Here is a 17,758-nt window from a genome sequence, read left to right as displayed (position 1 = left end):
CGTAGCGTTAAATAGTTCGTGATCGTGACACCCAAAGTAGTCAAAAAGTTCGCAACACGTCTTTGCTACATTGGAATAAAGTTGCTTCATGTAGTCTTCTTTTTCTTGTCGTGTCGGAAACAAACCTGTGTACCTACTACAGTGTCAGCCCAAAACTCCGCTACAAGAGTAGCGTTGTCATGTAGTGTTGTCATCTTTTTGGCCACTTTGGGTGTTACGGACTATTTGATGCTGAATATACGTATGATGCTGGAATACTCCAGAAACGTCACATATTTCAGTAGGGCAGTACCCCTATTACGAAAAACTTTCGAGTTCGTATCGTTTGCGTATTCGCATCGCCATCGAGAGATTTAGTATGAAAATAAACAGCGAAACTAGAATTCAAAAGATTTGCGCAATAGGGGTACAGAGGTAGTCAATATATTCAAGTAAATAATATGAGGTAAACATTTGTGGAACTAAAAAATCTAGATTTTAGGGACTTAAACTCAGTTTCACTATACCCTGCAAGTATGGTGAAACTGGGTATAAGTTCCTAGAATCTAGAATATCTAGATTCTTCTAAACGAAACGAAAAATGAAACTTACCGCAGCAGTATAAGGTGCATTTTCGAACACCGGCGCGTAGTTGTTGGCATCAGTGATGTTGATGTGGACCATAGCTGTGTCAGAACGGCCACCACTGTCGGTAGCAGTGACAGTAAGTACATATCGCCTTTCTTGCTTGAAGTCGAGAGGCTGCGCGACTGTGATGAGACCCCGCCCGTTTTGGGATGTGATGGAGAATCGACCACGGGTGTTGCCACCGGTGATTTCGTAGTGCAATCTGTGACAAACAAGTGAATATTGATCAGAAAGACTCTTCAAATAATACGTAGAAGCTGGTGGTTGCGTTTACGGTTATTGCATTATACATTAAAGTGCGTAGCTGGGTATTCAGTACTATTTAATTTTACGTATGCGGTTAGGTTTATTGTCTATTTTGTCAGCTGACAAAACCAGAGTTAAAGTGTAGTATTCCTTCTTAATCTTACCTATTGTCCTCATCAGCATCGGTGGCCGTGACGGTGACAAGCGGCGTCCCGGGAGGCTCGTCTTCAGCGATCTTTAATGAAAAAGGTTTATAAAATATCGACCTTCAAAAATAAATTCAACAAGTTTCTTGCTCTTAAAAGGTCGCTCATTGTTCTCTGAAATTATCTAGGATAAATTTTTAATTTATTGTTGTATTGTTAAATACTTAATTTCCAACAAGATTGCATAATACGTAATTAATTTATAGTTTAAGTCCTTGCAACGCCTTAATATGGCATCACAAGTGCCTATGTCTTCTGTCAAACCCTATCCCATGTTACATGCATTATAATTTGAATTTGAATATAACCTCCACATCGTACTGCGCGGGCGCGAACACCGGGTCGTTGTCATTGACATCCTGGATTACCACCACTACTGATGCGGTGGCAGAACGGGGCGGGGTCCCGCCGTCGGTCGCTGTCACCTGTCGAAGGGAGATCATGTTTATTTGGTTGATACGGTGTTGTGTAGACTGTACTGTGTATTTCAACTTCTTAGCTTATAAAGTACTAGCTTTCCGCCCGCGGCTTCGCCCGCGTGGAATTTTGTCTGTCACAGAAAAACTTTATCGCGCGCGTCCCTGTTTCAAAAACCGGGATAAAAACTATCCTATGTTCTTTCCCGGGACTCAAACTATCTCTATGCCAAATTTCATCAAAATCGGTTGCGAGGTTTAAGCGGGAAAGCGTAACAGACAGACAGACAGACAGACAGACAGACAGACAGACAGACAGAGTTACTTTCGCATTTATAATATTAGTTGGGATATGAAGAGATAAGCAAGTGGAGGTATTTAGGTAATTTTATCAATTTTAAAGAAAAAAGTATTATTGAAAGTCTTCATTGGTCACTATGTACACACGAAAAAATCTGTAAAGATACCTCTCTTTAGTCGCAAATTAAATTATTAAAGGTCACACAGCAAGAGTTGAGGCGATTTTCGAGGCTTTTAAAAAGACTGTCTGCGAAAGACTCACATTAAAATTTTCAAAAGTATCTAGAAATACATCATAGCTTACCTGCAGCTGGTATTTGGCCTGCGTCTCCCGGTCCAGCTGTCCCGAGGTGTAGACCCAGCCGGATCGCGGATCGATAGTGATAGGCAGCTCGCTTCCACTGTATTCCTTGTCCGAAAGGGTGTCACAGCAGGAGCCAGTAAGAAGTGATAAGAGCTTACCTGCAGTTGGTATTTGGCCTGTGTCTCGCGGTCCAGCTGCCCCGAGGTGTAGACCCAGCCGGATCGTGGATCGATGGTGATAGGCAGCTCGCTTCCACTGTATTCCTTGTCCGAAAGGGTGTCACAGCAGGAGCCAGTAAGAAGTGATAAGAGCTTACCTGCAGTTGGTATTTGGCCTGTGTCTCGCGGTCCAGCTGCCCCGAGGTGTAGACCCAGCCGGATCGTGGATCGATGGTGATAGGCAGCTCGCTTCCACTGTATTCCTTGTCCGAAAGGGTGTCACAGCAGGAGCCAGTAAGAAGTAATGAGATCTTACCTGCAGCTGGTATTTGGACTGCGTCTCGCGGTCCAGCTGTCCCGAAGTGTAGACCCAGCCGGATCGCGGATCGATGGTGATGGGCAGTTCGCTTCCACTATACTCCTTGTCCGAAAGGGTGTCACAGCAGGAGCCAGTAAGAAGTAATGAGATCTTACCTGCAGCTGGTATTTGGACTGCGTCTCGCGGTCCAGCTGTCCCGAAGTGTAGACCCAGCCGGATCGCGGATCGATGGTGATGGGCAGTTCGCTTCCACTATACTCCTTGTCCGAAAGGGTGTCACAGCAGGAGCCAGTAAGAAGTAATGAGATCTTACCTGCAGCTGGTATTTGGACTGCGTCTCGCGGTCCAGCTGTCCCGAGGTGTAGACCCAGCCGGATCGCGGATCGATGGTGATGGGCAGTTCGCTTCCACTATACTCCTTGTCCGAAAGGGTATACGTCAGCTCGGCGTTGACGCCTTCATCCGCATCGTAGGCTTGCACCTGGATTTGATAAATCGATTATTTTTATTCGATATTATTTGGAATGATGTCATCATCATCATCTCATCCATAGGACGTCCACTGCTGAACATAGGCCTCCCCCAATGCTTTTCATGTTACCCGGTTGGTAGCGGCTTGCGTCCAGCGCTTTCCTGCTACCTTTATGATGTCGTCGGTCCACCTTGTGGGTGGACGTCCCACGCTGCGTTTTCCGGTACGCGGCCTCCACTCCTCCACTTGGAATGATGATGATGATGAAATATACCTGTATTTTTTTTATTAAGTACAAGGCAGGTATTTGACCGCAATTGCACCTGGTATTAAGTGAGATGCAGTTCAGAATGGTACACATCTGCCCTGTAAGTGCCTATTGATCACTTTCGCCTTGAAAAGGCCCGGATTATAGTGTTCGGGAAAGACAGCAACAGGAAGCGAAATCCAGTCCCTAACTGTTATAAAAGAGTTATCGAAGTGCTTAGTGCGAGCTGGTGGAATGTCGACAATATAGGGATGGTACGCTAACCTGCGTCTGGTTCCCCAGTGATGGAAAGGGGGCTGGTGGAATTAGATTGTTGCAAATATTTAAACTCCCGGTTAGGATTAAATATATTCAAGGCTTAATTATCAGCGAAAATGTAACCAGTTTCTCAAACTTACCCTGACAATACTATATCCTACAGGCACATTCTCGCTGACCGACTCTTGGAACAGCGACGTGTAGAACCTGGGCGAGTTGTCGTTCACGTCGCGGACGTTCACCAACAGCTGGGTCGTGTTGGAGCGGGATGGGCTGCCTCCGTCTGAGAGAGATAAAACATAAATATAATATGAGAACTGCAGGATGGGCTACCTCTGTCTGAGAGAGATAAAACATAAATGTATGGGAACTGCACAAAAGCATGGAACAATATGTTTTGTCCATGACAATAGTTACTTCAATACTAGTACACAGCACCGGAGGAGAGGAGTCTCCTCGGAGAAAACAATGTCAACAAATGTCAAGTTTACGGGACTAATCCCAGCGCTCGTTCCCACAACTGCAACTTCTTTGTTGCCAGGATCTAAAGCCATAAAAACCCAACCAATGAAGGTCAAGTTTGACTCTGATTATTTATACTTTGTTATTTTATACTCATGCGTTTCGAAATACAAAACTTTTCTAAGATATTCATAATTACTCTCTCGTTTTGCAAGATTGCACTCTATAAGGCCGTCGTCATATTATTTTCACTCTAATCACCTTGCGCCCTAATCACCAGCCTGTAGCTCCTCAGCTGCTCATAATCCAGCGGTTTGACCAGAGACACGTCCCCGCTCAAACTGTCGATGGAGAATTGCATCTGCGTATTGCCCCCGATGATAGCGTAGCGGATCGCTGCGTTCGCACCGACGTCCGCGTCTGTTGCTCTGTGGACAAAGAATCAGTAAAGTATGATGATGATGATGATTAATCCTTCATCTGACTGAATTCGGCAATGGTGATCACTTCGACTCCTAACTGACTGGCCTACAGCCGATCTTCGTAGTTCGAGTTTAAAGTTTACATTTAACTTTACTTAGTTATTAAATGTTTTTGGGTAGTATATATTTGGGTGGAGGGGAACTGATTTAAATGGGGTTCTCCTTGTAAGAAAGAATTTTTATATATTCCCATAATATAGGTTCTATCTACAATATAAATAAAACTTATTTTAAATCTAAAATAATTTTGCTATCGCAAAAATTGGAATCAGCGAAACAATTTTCACGCGTATACAAAGCTTAACTTTAAAAAGCAAATTGTATGGCCTACTATAAATTCGCAATACTAAGCAATTTGTTACTTTTGTATTGTTTTATAACTAACATTTTCCCATCAAATAACGTGTTGTGCAATATGATAAACTATTCAAAGACACTCGTACCATGATTAAAGTTTAATAGCTAACAAGAATCGATATACACCCACAGAATTGCAAATCAATATTTGATCTAAGTTCAGCCAACGGCCATATTGCGTGAGTTGCATCTCAGATGCAGTTTGCAATGTTATGCGTTTATTGCGAAGCCATATTGCCTATGGTCCGTGCCAGCTGCCAATAGAAACTGTCAATTTTGTGAGTAAAGAGAAGCGATACCAAATGTAAACAAACCCTATGTCATGAGTGAACCCGTCTGACTTTGACATATTTTGGCGGGGAGAACGAGACATTACGACAAATACACAAGATGGGAAGAGACAGAATATATTGTCAACTCGACAGTCGTATCGACCTTTTGTACCTATCGCTGCTAGTTGGCTGTACCTACTCTAGGTAAGATGAAACAGACATAAAGATGTTTGACTGTCTAAGGCCAGGTGTCCACCAAGGTGGAGCGGAGAAAAAATTTGAAGAACCAATCAGAATTTATTCATTCCATTTGTCTTCTCCGCTCCGCACTGCTGTCAAATTCTATAGAAAAATTCGTCCGCCCGATTCTTCTCTACTCCGCTCTGCTCTGCTCTGCCTTGATGGAAACCGGGCCTTACTTTGCTTTACTCCTAACTTTGCTTTACTTTGCAATCAAAAATAGAAATAAAGACAGTTTGGTATCCGTCATGTTTTATCTGTTACAAAAATTGCCGGTTTCTGTTGGCGTGGACAAAAGAAATCGTCGATATTCGTAAGTTATAAACGTAAATAGTGACACCCACCAAAAACATTCTGTAAAAAACTAGCCAAGTCTCGATGGAGCGGAGCTGCTTATTTATCTCTAAAAAGTAATGAAATCTAGACAAAGTCGTGCCAAGTCTATGGTTCTTTACTGCGATTTCTTTATTATTATAGTTAATGTTGTGTGACTTGGCCGTTTATGGGTACAAAACCAGGTCTCCATGACACCATTGCACCAATCTGTTGCCAGAACCGCTACCCATTGACGATGGAATATTGCCACTTGAAAAACGTTGATTTAATAACCAGTCAATTGTAGGCTTAATAAAGCTGCGTATTTCAATAATACTTATGCATGATAATTGATTATCTTAATAAAGATTGTTCAACGGCCAAGTCACACAACATTAACTATAATAATAAAGAAATCGCAGTAAAGAACCATAGACTTGGCACGACTTTGTCTAGATTTCATTACTTTTTAGAGATAAACAAGCAGCTCCGCTCCATCGAGACTTGGCTAGTTTTTTACAGAATGTTTTTGGTGGGATTTCACTTCTTTTTGTAGAATGTGGCATAATGAGGGCTATCGTTTTTATACTTAACAGTTGGCACCCCTGGCGATTGACAGGACCTTACTCTACAGTGGCGCTAACTGGTGAGCGCTAAAACGATAGCCCTCATTATTTAACGTCGTCGTCCTTTAATATTATCGACATTTTTTTTACGATATTAAACATAGCGACCTTTAAAATGGACAACGAATCAGAATTGTTTTATAATAACCAAATTCAAATTACACAACATTCAACTTAATCGACGGGGGGTCTAGAAAGTAAAAAAATCTGGACACCGCGGTGCAGAAAATCGACGCTCAAAGTGCTAGCGCCATCTAGCGGTGAGCGGTACAGGCGAACACCACGGTGCCGGTGTGGCGCTAGTAGTATTGATTATGAATGTGGTGTTACTCCAGATCTTCGATTTTCCTAGTTTTTATAGTTTTCCCTTTATGTGGCCATTAAACCCTAACTCTGTACCAAATTTCAGCTCTCTGAGTTTATGGGAAGTACTAGTTCTATTTTGATGATCATTAGTGAGTGAGAGAGTGAGTGTCATAAATGCGAAACTTTGCTTTCGCTTAACTTCGGAACTAAATGACCTACAGACTTGAAATTTTGGATTTTAAGTATGTGATTATAGCTTACTAGATGACGAAAATTTCTGCGTTCTGGTCTTATCCAGAGGTTCTCAAATAGGGGCCTGAAAATGCGGCGAAATGGTTCCAGTAAAGGATGGTACGGCAGTGTTTGCTTCGCGCTCGACTTGGCGGGGGCACTGCCGTGCCCCCAGATAAGTTTGCAATCGAGATTAGAACTTAACAAAACAACAGTATAATTTTATGGATTTTAAAACGGCTTTCTACATTCCTAATGTGCTATCATAGAATCTAAGTGTGCTATAATGAAAAATCTAATTTTACCGGCACAAATGTCATGCATAAATAAATATTTATGAATAATTTTATACAGAATAAAATTGATTAAGTAAATGTATTTGATTTAGGATTTATTTCATCAGATCTAGCGTACCTACCTAGCCTACCTACGAAGTTCCAAGTTATTTATTTCGCCTAATTTTGCTCAGATATTAGATTATGCTACGGCTTCCAGTATTCACGAGCTACTTTATTAGACCAATCAGTCATAATCTTTCATATCCTTTTGGGAAGAGGGTTTAAGATTTATGTTTCAGGGTATAATTAAAATATCAATCAAAATTACACATTTTTATGACAGAGTAGGTACAAAAGGCGAATTTATGCAATACCAAATTGCCATATTGCTTAGGTACTCTAAAGATAACATAAATATTCTTTTGAAAGAAGAATAAGTACCTACTTACTTACTCGTAACCTCATTTGCGAGTGTTCAATATCTTGTTCAAAGAACCATCAGTACGATTTACGGTCATGAAAATTCAAGGAGCTCGAGAGAAACCAGGATTAATGGGGAAAAGATGGGAGATCTAAGTATATTTCCTTTTAATGGTCTGCACTCTACCAGGCCTTGTCTACTCGATATTTATTGACCTCTCAATATTTTTTTTGTATAAGTATTTTTGATGACTTTTAATAACTTAAAATTGGAAATGTCTTTTGTAAGATAACTACCTACACTGAACTGAAGGATGACCTTGGCTCTTAAACTAGTCTAAACTGTATTTCAGGAGACCCGCAGTAAATTAATGTACCTATATGAGTCCTACGGCTACCAGTGATAGTTATGTCATTATAAGTGGATGTCGTAAGACAACTAAGGGAGAGATATGGATAAACAAGGGAGAGAACTCGTCGGGCCAGCGCGGGGGGTGTGTAGGCCAAAACCTAATTTTGCCTCAGGAGCTGGATGATGCGTTTTTACTCGCGTGTATTGAACTCGCGATCGTGAGGTACTAGAGGTTCATACATTTTGCCCACATAGTTCATACAGTCGCGTGTTTCGCATGAATACGCGCGTGTAAAAAAGCATCATTTAGACCAGCTCTTAATTTCTGATTGTTGGAGTGGACTGTATATTTCTGAGAGATAGGTCTGCTGGTGGTGATTAATATGCAAGAAGCAATTTAAGGAAACACTCCAAAAAGGGCCAAAACAGTATATTTTCTCAAGACATAAAACTAGACCGCACAAGAGACAGTAAAAAAGCAACTTCAGAACCAGAAACAATTTAAAAAAAAAAGGAAAAAACCATAAACAATATCAAAAGAGGATTGATGGCCAAACTGCCAGCAACACTGATGTTCGCCCTCCTACAGTGCAGACTTAATGACTTGATGATGATGATGAACTCTTACTTGATTCTCGCAACGACCGGGTTGTCAGCTACGCTGATGTCCTCATCTACCGTGACTGTGTACGTCTTCTCGCTGAACTGAGGGTAGTTGTCGTTGTCGTCCAAGATATTCACGTGGATTGTCGCTCTGTCGAGAGAAAATATATCAGTAAATTAATTATTTTAAAATTAAATTAGTACTTACATACTAAAGCTGGGTTGCACCATCTTACTTTAACTTTGACAAACGTCAAAATTCTGTCAAACTCCATACATGAAGCAGTGGTTATCGCTAAAGTTACCGTTAAAGTTAGGTGGTGCAACTCAGCGTACTTATGTGTTAGATTCTTAGCGTTAATACTTTTATTTCACTCGACACAACTTCCATCGTTTGTGTTTAAATAAAAGTGTGTATTTCATACATAAAAGAAAGCAAGTCTTCGGTAAAAACATTAATTGCGATGATGAAAGACTTCTGAAATAATTACCTTATCAATTTAATTAAAGGGACAGCGTTAATTAGATGTTTTTGATGTCGAAAAATGTAAAGTTAAGTTACAAAGTCACAACCAGTAAATGAATACTTTTATGTGTTAAATATCTTTGGTCTAAGGTTTCATAATGAACTTTCATTCTAAGTTGATAAATAATATGTACATTAAAAAACTATTGTATCTGTAACGACATAAAAAACCGCCATGTTGGTAAAAAAGATATATAATTTCCCGCCAATTTTTATTACCGGCCAGGATTTAACAAAAAGTATCGATTTAATTTTTTAAACTCTCGTGCTAGAGAGTGGATCGGTAGCCTTGACAATCATGACAGTGAAAAACTATTTCCAGAATACCAGTTATGCTCTAGGTCCTGACCTAGGGCATAGCACATGCTGAGTGGCTGCCATTTTAGTTCAAATTTAACTACATAAGTAAGTAATTATGTTGTTGTAAGTAGTCTAATGATGAGATGATGAGGATGTTTGGACTAAATAAAAATATTTTTCTTTCTTTCTGTTTCCTGCCAATTCTGTATAACCCAGGATTCAACAAAAAGTATTGTCATAAAAAAGAACTCACGTGCTAGAAAGTCGATCGGACACAGGGCTGGCTTGATCGGTAGCCTTGACGATGACAGTGTATCTGGCCACTTTCTCTCTATCCAGGGAGGCCCTGGTTAGTAAGGCGCCGCTTCTTCCATCCACCCTGAACACATCCTGGATGTCGTACTGCTCGGAGCTGACGTCTATTGATTCGTTGGCGTCGTCTGGATTGAGGTTCTCTGCTATCACCGATTCGATTGAGTATTCCACCTGTAGAAAATATGCAATTAAAATATAGTAAGGAACACGTAAGGGACAAAAAATTTAGTTCAATTTTAGTCTGAATTTCCAAGAACTGTACGTGGGACGTAAAGGTCGTATTCAGTCTTTCATGTTAATATTACATCGAGGAAATGAGGAACGCAGGTACCTCCTTGAATATATTGTATGGAAAGTCGTAACTTTTATCGCAATCAAATTACAATAATCAATCTATGTAGAAGAGCACAATCAACTAAATAGAGAATCTACTTAGTAGTAGTAAATGCGATGGCTTTGTAATAAGCACTAAGGCAAGGCTGCTCAATCCCAGACCCGAATAATTTTAAGTGGCCCGCGCAAGTTTTGATTGCGCTTGTCCTGAGTGTAACTGAAATAGGACATGTAAGTGGACCGTCGTTAACGACTGAATCCACCGTTTGGCTCAACTCTTTAAAAGGTGGAGCAGCCTTGTACTAGACGGAGAGATACTTACTTCAGCGTTCTTGCCGATATCCTGGTCGGTAGCCTTGAGGGTGAGCACGGTGGTGCCAGGACTGGCGCCTTCTCGCACTGATGCCTCGTACTGCTGCATCTCGAATACGGGCGCATGGTCGTTGCAGTCCAGGACATTGATCTAAAAATATTTGAAATAGGTAGGTGTTATTTCTGAACGGCTTACAATTCTTTTTTGTTTAGCTTAATTATTGAGACTCTCTGTAAATAACAGAAGTGTGTGCAGTGCATCCGAATTTTTGGGGAACCCTAAATAGGTACCTACTTACAAGATAAGCATTTCCCTGGATTTTCCTGATATTTACACAAACATACTGTAAATCCTGTTATGTAGGGACCAGATTTAACTGCTCGGTATCTAATTTAGTGCGTGCGTTTTCAGTGACGGTTGTGGTGTAAGTATTCGAGGAGCCTCATAGGTGATGAAATTTTATGTAAACAACAGCACACTTGGCATGTTATGAACTTATAAGTATGATTTGTATAAAAAGTAAATAACTGAAGTGCGGTTGATCATACATCCAATATCATAAAACCCACCTGCAGGGTGGTGGTCCCGCTCCTAGGCGGGAAGGTATCATCCTGCGCCACGACCCTAAAGTAATGCACGTCCAGCCTCTCTCTGTCCAGTCGCGCCTGGGTGGTGACGACGCCGGTGCGGACGTCCACAGCAAACATGCCGGATTATTGTGCAGACTCTAGCACATCCGACTATACAGTTTTGTAGCAAAAGTGCACCTATTCTAACGGGCATAAGACGCCATTTTGTTATGCTAGATGCCGTCCACTGTATCCAATATCTAAACTCACCTGCAGGGTGGTGGTCCCGCTCCTAGGCGGGAAGGTGTCATCCTGCGCCACGACTCTGAAGTAATGCACGTCCAGCCTCTCTCTGTCCAGTCGGGCTTGGGTGGTGACGACGCCGGTGCGAGTGTCCACAGCAAACATTCCAGCTGAGCGGGAGTCCAGTAGGCTCGACATGGAATACGTCACTGGACTGTTCTCGGGATCGCTGCAGGAGAAAAGGTTTACATGAAAGATCTGCTATTGTTTTTTTATGCACAACGAGGAAGCTCTTGGCCTGCATCTCACTTGATGGAAAGTGAAGATCAGGTCGAAGATATTGTTTCGTCATTTTAAAATGAGACTAATCACCGATTGTGTCTAATAGAGATCGTTAACGCTTATTGTTTACCAGGTTAGCAGGGCATGGTCTCATAAATCATGAAAAAATATGATAAAGATTTCATATTCATACTATAAACAACTCTATTGATTCCGCCTCTAGCGTCACAGGCATCAATGAAAAAGCTGAAGCTATTATAGTAATGGATATAGCTGAACGTATTGCAAAAAATATTTTGAACATAATTTACGATAATGATGACATTATGAGCTTTATACTGACATGAAGATTATAAGAGTTACCGACATCAATCAAATGTAAATCAAAATGATACGCGAGGAGAACAAAATTAGGACTGAAAATAATGGCTCAACCACAAATTACTGTTATGTAAGTAATAGTTATTAACCAATCTTGACCAGATTATTTTAACGGCTCCATTCGCACGTTCTCTAAAACAAGTATTTTATCCTAAAACGTTATTACGAGTGTAAATACCACAAGCGTAGCACCCATTACTGCGGTCGGATATGACACATGGGTGATGCGAGCTCACTTAAATTGTATCACGAGCGAGCAAATTGATAGAGGATTTCTAATGTGTGGCCATTTTGCGACATTATGAAGTAATTCGTTCGTAAGTGGATCAGCAAGGATTGAACTATCAAGGATCGGGTACTGTATCAACTAAATCGGATAAATAACACTAAAGTAGAAACTTAAACTAAACATTAAAACCCCAGCGGGCTTCGTTGTAGTTAGATAGTTAGTAGTAACCAGATCGTGCAGGAACATCGAAACTACACAGTTGTAAAAGAGACGACTTATAGCACAATTAGGCAACACTTAGGTATTAGGTATATGCTCGTCAATTGTCTTTCGTTATCCCTCGTTATCCTCACCAAATCCTCATCCTCATTATTATGAGAATACATAGATTTACTGTTCAGTCGAAGCGCAGGGAGCCCGCCGTATTGTGGGCGATAATGATCGTGCCATATAAAAATACCGCGTCACCGATACAAATTAAAGCGGTTTGCATAGGGTTGAACAATCCCTTTTTCATAGTAACTACCTGATACATTATGTAGAATGTTGTTATTAGAATTGTCGTAGTTATCTTTAGGCGCATTGCAATCATCATCATCATCATCATTTCAGCCATAGGACGTCCACTGCTGAAAATAGGCCTCCCCAATGACTTCTACAAAGGCCGGTTGGTAGCGGCCTGCATCCAGCGCCTTCCTGCTACCTTTACGAGGTCGTCGTCTTTCCGGTAGGTACGTGGCCTCCAGAACTACTCCAGAACCTTGCTGCTTCATCGGCCGTCAGTTCCGCATAATATGTGTCCTGCCCATGGCCACTTCAGCTTGCTAATCCGTCGGACATTGAAATAATTTTGAGGACAATTTCTCGAATTTTTTACCCATTGACAGATTTTTTGTAAAAGATTAGCTTCTTAAAACACATTTTTTGCGCAGCTACGCTTTGTAAAAAAAGTTCTTGCTAATCGTAGGTTGGCAAAAACGGTATGAAATAAAATTCGTCAAACCATTTGGAGAAGTTTTTACGAACATAACGGAATGCGTGGGTGAAATCGTGCTTGAAGAGAACAGATCGTTAGCACTATGATCAACAAAGTTAGAACTTAGTTTTAGTATAAATGGACTTGTCATAGCTAAACCCACAAAACGCTGTTCTTTATGTTCTTAATTAATTTGTAATTTAATCGGCGTAATCTAAACAGCTTTTACTTTTGGGTGAGAAAAGAAATTGGCAACTTTTTCATACAAATAGCAACTAAACATCGAATGTGGATGAGCCTTTATTATTACCTATTTTCCATATTTATGGTTTATTGTAAGTATGACTTTTTCGATATTAAATTAGGTATTTATTTTCTCTGTAGGGTTCAAAGTTCGCCTAGAAATGTTTCGTATTTGCAAAATCGGATACCCCTACCGTGTGCGGTTTAACCTTATTGCAAACGGGCGCATTGTCTGGCGACGCGTGCAATGGCTCATGACAATGGTTCCGGGCATAAAATAGATGACTTCATAAAAGCTCAACGAGCCGGCGTACAGTCAATTAACGTGCTCGTACAGCTGGTTTATGATCAGGTGCCGACCAAACCGCTGATTAGGACCATTCCCGGGAGTCATCGACCTAAGCAACAAAAAGGTTATCGAGCGAGCACGTAGCAAACTGTTGTTTGACTTTTGAAAAACAATGGCACTGGAGCGTGTAATACAATCAGAGCTTCGAAAACAAATTATCTTTGCTTGTTTTACAACCTTTCTAGTTTAGTGAGACAAAAAATACATACCGAGCTCGAACTGTAGTGACCACGACTCCGGGAGGCTGCTCCTCAGCAACCGAAGCCACGTACAAAGCTTGTTCAAAGTAAGGCGACTGATTCCGCAGCTCCCTCTTCACCCGCTTCGCAATATCAGTGTCATTCAACTCCTGATGATGGTACACTATCTTCAGCCGATGATCAGAGTCCACTATATTAGTCCGGTCACAGTTGAACGTGAACAGAACTGACACTTTCCACATTGGCTCCTGGATACACACATCACCACTGGCCACTAAATCGCCTTGACTAGTCTCGATCATAAACCGAGGATCGCTCACTGCTAGAAATTGCACTTTACACATCTTCTGCACTGTCCGCGGTAGGAAAGCCGTCAAAGAATTCACAAATTGAGATTTTCTCAAACAGATTCCTTGCCACCTATCCGTGGTCGGTATCGAGAAGCTGGCATATGTCTCAGATATCCATTGTTTAGCTTCGGCTATTTTCACATCTACGGCCATGTCGAAAGGTACTAAAGAATGAGATCGTTTCTGTCTTCTACTCCTATTTCTTGCTGCGAAATCTTCGAACATGGCAGCGGACCACGGATAGGCCGTGGAGAGTACACTATAATGACTAGTTTCAAGCTCCTCCTCCTCAAACAGCCTCCAATCCATCGGTTCGGCGAATACTGCCCTTTTATCCCTGACATGGTCGTCTTCGTACTGTAAAGCTGAGTCCTCCTGGTCGTAGACTCTGTCAAAGTCGATGTCGTAGAGATCGGCATGTCGTCTGCTGCAGTCTTCACCGGTGACTAGGACTCTTATAGGCAGACTGTAGTAGTCGATGTCTCGGATGCGTTCGGATGTGGAGTCGACGTAGAAGGTGAAGATGTTGGGATAAAGGACGCCATCGCATCTGAGTCGTTTGCGAAGAGAGACGAGGCCGGTGGTTCTGTTGACCCTGATGATGTGGTGGACGAAGTTGGCGGTGCGGTGGACGTCGATGGTGTAGGTGCGCTCGGAGCCGAGCTTGTAGACGGCGGCGTCGAGGACGGTGTGGCCGGGCGGCGCGGAGTCCGGCACCAGGACCAGGTAGCCATGCGCGGCCGCGGCCAGCAGGAGCAGCGCCAGAGGCAGCATCGGCGCCATGGTGGGCTGGCTTCACCTGCAGTGCCGCCGTCGCGTCCGCCAGCTGCATTGCTTTTCCATCTGCAACAAGAGGGAACATTGTAAGTAAAGTCCTTATCAACTCTACTTATTATCCTCTTTATGTGCTACTAGCTTTCCGCCCGCGGCTTCGCCCGCGTGGAATTTTGTCTGTCACAGAAAAACTTTATCGCGCGCGTCCCTGTTTCAAAAACCGGGATAAAAACTATCCTATGTTCTTTCCCGGGACTCAAACTATCTCTATGCCAAATTTCATCAAAATCGGTTGCGAGGTTTAAGCGGGAAAGCGTAACAGACAGACAGACAGACAGACAGACAGACAGAGTTACTTTCGCATTTATAATATTAGTTGGGATTAATTGTATTAATTCAACAATGGATTAAGTTCTTACGGAAGAGTCAGCTAAACGACTACGAGTATAATGTAATTCTCAGGTATGAATCTTGGATAAAACCAATGGTTTGTTTAGTTACAAAGATAGTGGAAGATACAAAACAGTTTAATAAAATCTAACAGGTCATAACCAGATAACTAAGTATGTACGTTACGCCAAGCTGGAGCATAAACGCGGCGTAGTGGAAATAAGTATAATGAGAAAAATATGGAACAAAGACAATGTGGCGCGTATCCGTGATACTTTAACATAAAAGCCTGAACATAAACACACAATTGCACGTTAAATTGCTCGCAAAATCTTCGAGTAAAAGTATTGTGCCGCGAATGATATAAATGAACGTTAGGATTATTTACTAGTAAATGTGAATCTGTGTGTCTAAACATTTTTTTTAACATGTAAGCTAGGTATGGCATTGTTTCTCTAGCATAAGTTAAAGCTATAGTTTCATATAGGCCCAAGCCATTGCCTATTTTATTGCACTCAAAGTTTTTTTTAGTTGTAGACACATTTTCGCAAATCGCACGTAAAGTTTCCTACTAGTATAACTTAAAAACTTCCTTTGTGAGAGAGATCCTCAAGAGTACGGTGTATAATAACAGAAATAGTTGATTCAATGCTCTCTTAGGTACTTTAATTAACGGACCTTTACCGAGTCAATGCTTCTGAAAAACACTCGCTAGCCAAATTTTGATTGAAACGGGTTTATTTACACGGTGTCCTATGTCCCGCCATGTCGCCGGCGGCGTCGTTTGCATGTTGTTCCGCAGGTTTATGGTTATTAAAATCGGGGTGAATTTTCAAGTATTTTCGTACTGTAAGCCGCGTTTTGGAATAACAGATGAATCATCGGTCATGATGCTAACGGCACAAAATAAGCTAACGGTCAGGGATGGGTTTAATTGTGGAAGCGGAATCTTTTAGGTATTTATCTTATGGGTGATATTTATCGTTTTGAAGTTACTGGCTTCTAAATGCTACGTCATTTGAATAGATTGATGTGCGTGCTTACTAGGCCAAATAGAAAATTAGGCTACTACCTGGATGAAAGTTTTGATGTTTTGGTCTAACCTTAGGTAAGTTATGAAACAGGCATTATTAAAGCATCATTAAAATACACCATAATAATTTAGCTTGACCGACATAAAGCAATAATTTGGACGTACCTACGTAAATTCAAAACATTTCGATAACACAAATTAATGTGCGAATTTAATGTGTACTCCCGTCCAAATGTTCTAATCCCGAACCCTCATAAATACAGACTGCGGGTAAATAAACAATAACAGTTACATCACTAAACAAGCCTAAACAAACGTCCCTAATCTGGCACAAGGTATATTGGGTATAGGACAAGAGTATGCAATTATACCCCGTCCCCAAATACTGTTGGGACATCACCATGATGTACAGTCGTCTGTACAGTCAACAGCCTCCAACTACAAAATTTTCAACTGATTTTGAACTTAATAACTTTTAGGTTAAAGTCCAAAATAAAATAAATAATAAATTAAAAATTTTGTTAGGGCAATATGCCGTCGACTATGTAGTGATAACGTTAGTAGTACAGTCACCAGTACAATTACATACGAGAATAATCCAAATCCATCGATGCCTGTATCATCAGACTGCCGATTCAAGAGCCGGTATTTTGATCCTCGTTTTCCGTAACTTGTGGTGAGTCGCTATTATAATTCCTATCACAATATTTAGCAGCTGGAGGGGTTAGCGGAAATATTAGTATAGTATAATAGTTTTATTAACTAAATGAAAAGAAAACCTCACAAAATTAATTAAATTCTCCCTACATACAGTATTAAACTTGATGTGCCACTGCCATAGTACCTAACCCATAGTACGTAGCCCATAACTTTTTGTAGAGCGACTCCACTCATAGAGGGCTGTAAAAGGAATCGTCTACGGTCAAAAGATAAATGGCATCAATTAATGGCCCCATATCGTTCGCCCGCCAATTTTCCCTTTTCCGATTTTCCCTTTCCGATTTTCCGCGGCTCCCATTTCACACGGGCGGAATGTTGACATTGCATAATTAATAAGTGGATGTCGTTACACGCGCGACGTTTAATTTAAAAACATTTGCCGAATTGAAAATGTGCTCCGTGTGTTTATAGGCACTAATTACACGTCACCAGCATCAAACGAGTCCAGACAGAAAGAATTAAAATGGAGGATGCAGTTACTCAATGTTTTGCACACTTTCCATTTTTCTCATCAGGATCTGGTTGACTTTCAAATAAATAAGTCAACGTGGGAAGTAGAAGAGATTCACCGTGCCCTACCGTGAATCTCCAATACTTTTGAATAAGCTTCCAAAACGATTTTTACTTTATTTGAATTCAATAAGTGTATGTAGAGTTTACAAGCAAGTTACGTCACAGGCTCATATTGCTATAATTACAAAATCTATTGAAAAT

General features: G+C 41.1%; 1 protein-coding gene and 1 long non-coding RNA gene across 2 annotated transcripts in view; both read right to left on the bottom strand.

Annotated features, from left to right (window-relative positions):
• Positions 1-14,892, bottom strand: part of LOC135071393 (protocadherin-like wing polarity protein stan) — a gene marked incomplete at its 5' end in the record, with an annotated part of 73,369 nt that extends 58,477 nt beyond the window's left edge. Inside the window, 11 exon segments of the mRNA XM_063965185.1 lie at positions 592-829; positions 1,038-1,108; positions 1,388-1,504; positions 2,890-3,057; positions 3,715-3,857; positions 4,298-4,464; positions 8,544-8,669; positions 9,598-9,830; positions 10,315-10,455; positions 11,145-11,346; positions 13,787-14,892. Of these exon segments, the coding sequence (XP_063821255.1) occupies positions 592-829; positions 1,038-1,108; positions 1,388-1,504; positions 2,890-3,057; positions 3,715-3,857; positions 4,298-4,464; positions 8,544-8,669; positions 9,598-9,830; positions 10,315-10,455; positions 11,145-11,346; positions 13,787-14,892 (2,712 nt within the window).
• A 1-nt stretch (position 14,893) lies between these two features.
• Positions 14,894-17,758, bottom strand: part of LOC135071231 (uncharacterized) — a 188,706-nt gene continuing 185,841 nt past the window's right edge. The window contains exon 5 of the long non-coding RNA XR_010257226.1: positions 14,894-14,970. This is a non-coding gene — a long non-coding RNA (uncharacterized LOC135071231). The remainder of the gene's footprint in view (positions 14,971-17,758) is intronic.

This window comes from Ostrinia nubilalis, chromosome 4 (assembly GCF_963855985.1).
Source record: "Ostrinia nubilalis chromosome 4, ilOstNubi1.1, whole genome shotgun sequence".
NCBI lineage: Eukaryota > Metazoa > Arthropoda > Insecta > Lepidoptera > Crambidae > Ostrinia > Ostrinia nubilalis.
This window is presented reverse-complemented; position numbering and strand designations above follow the sequence as displayed.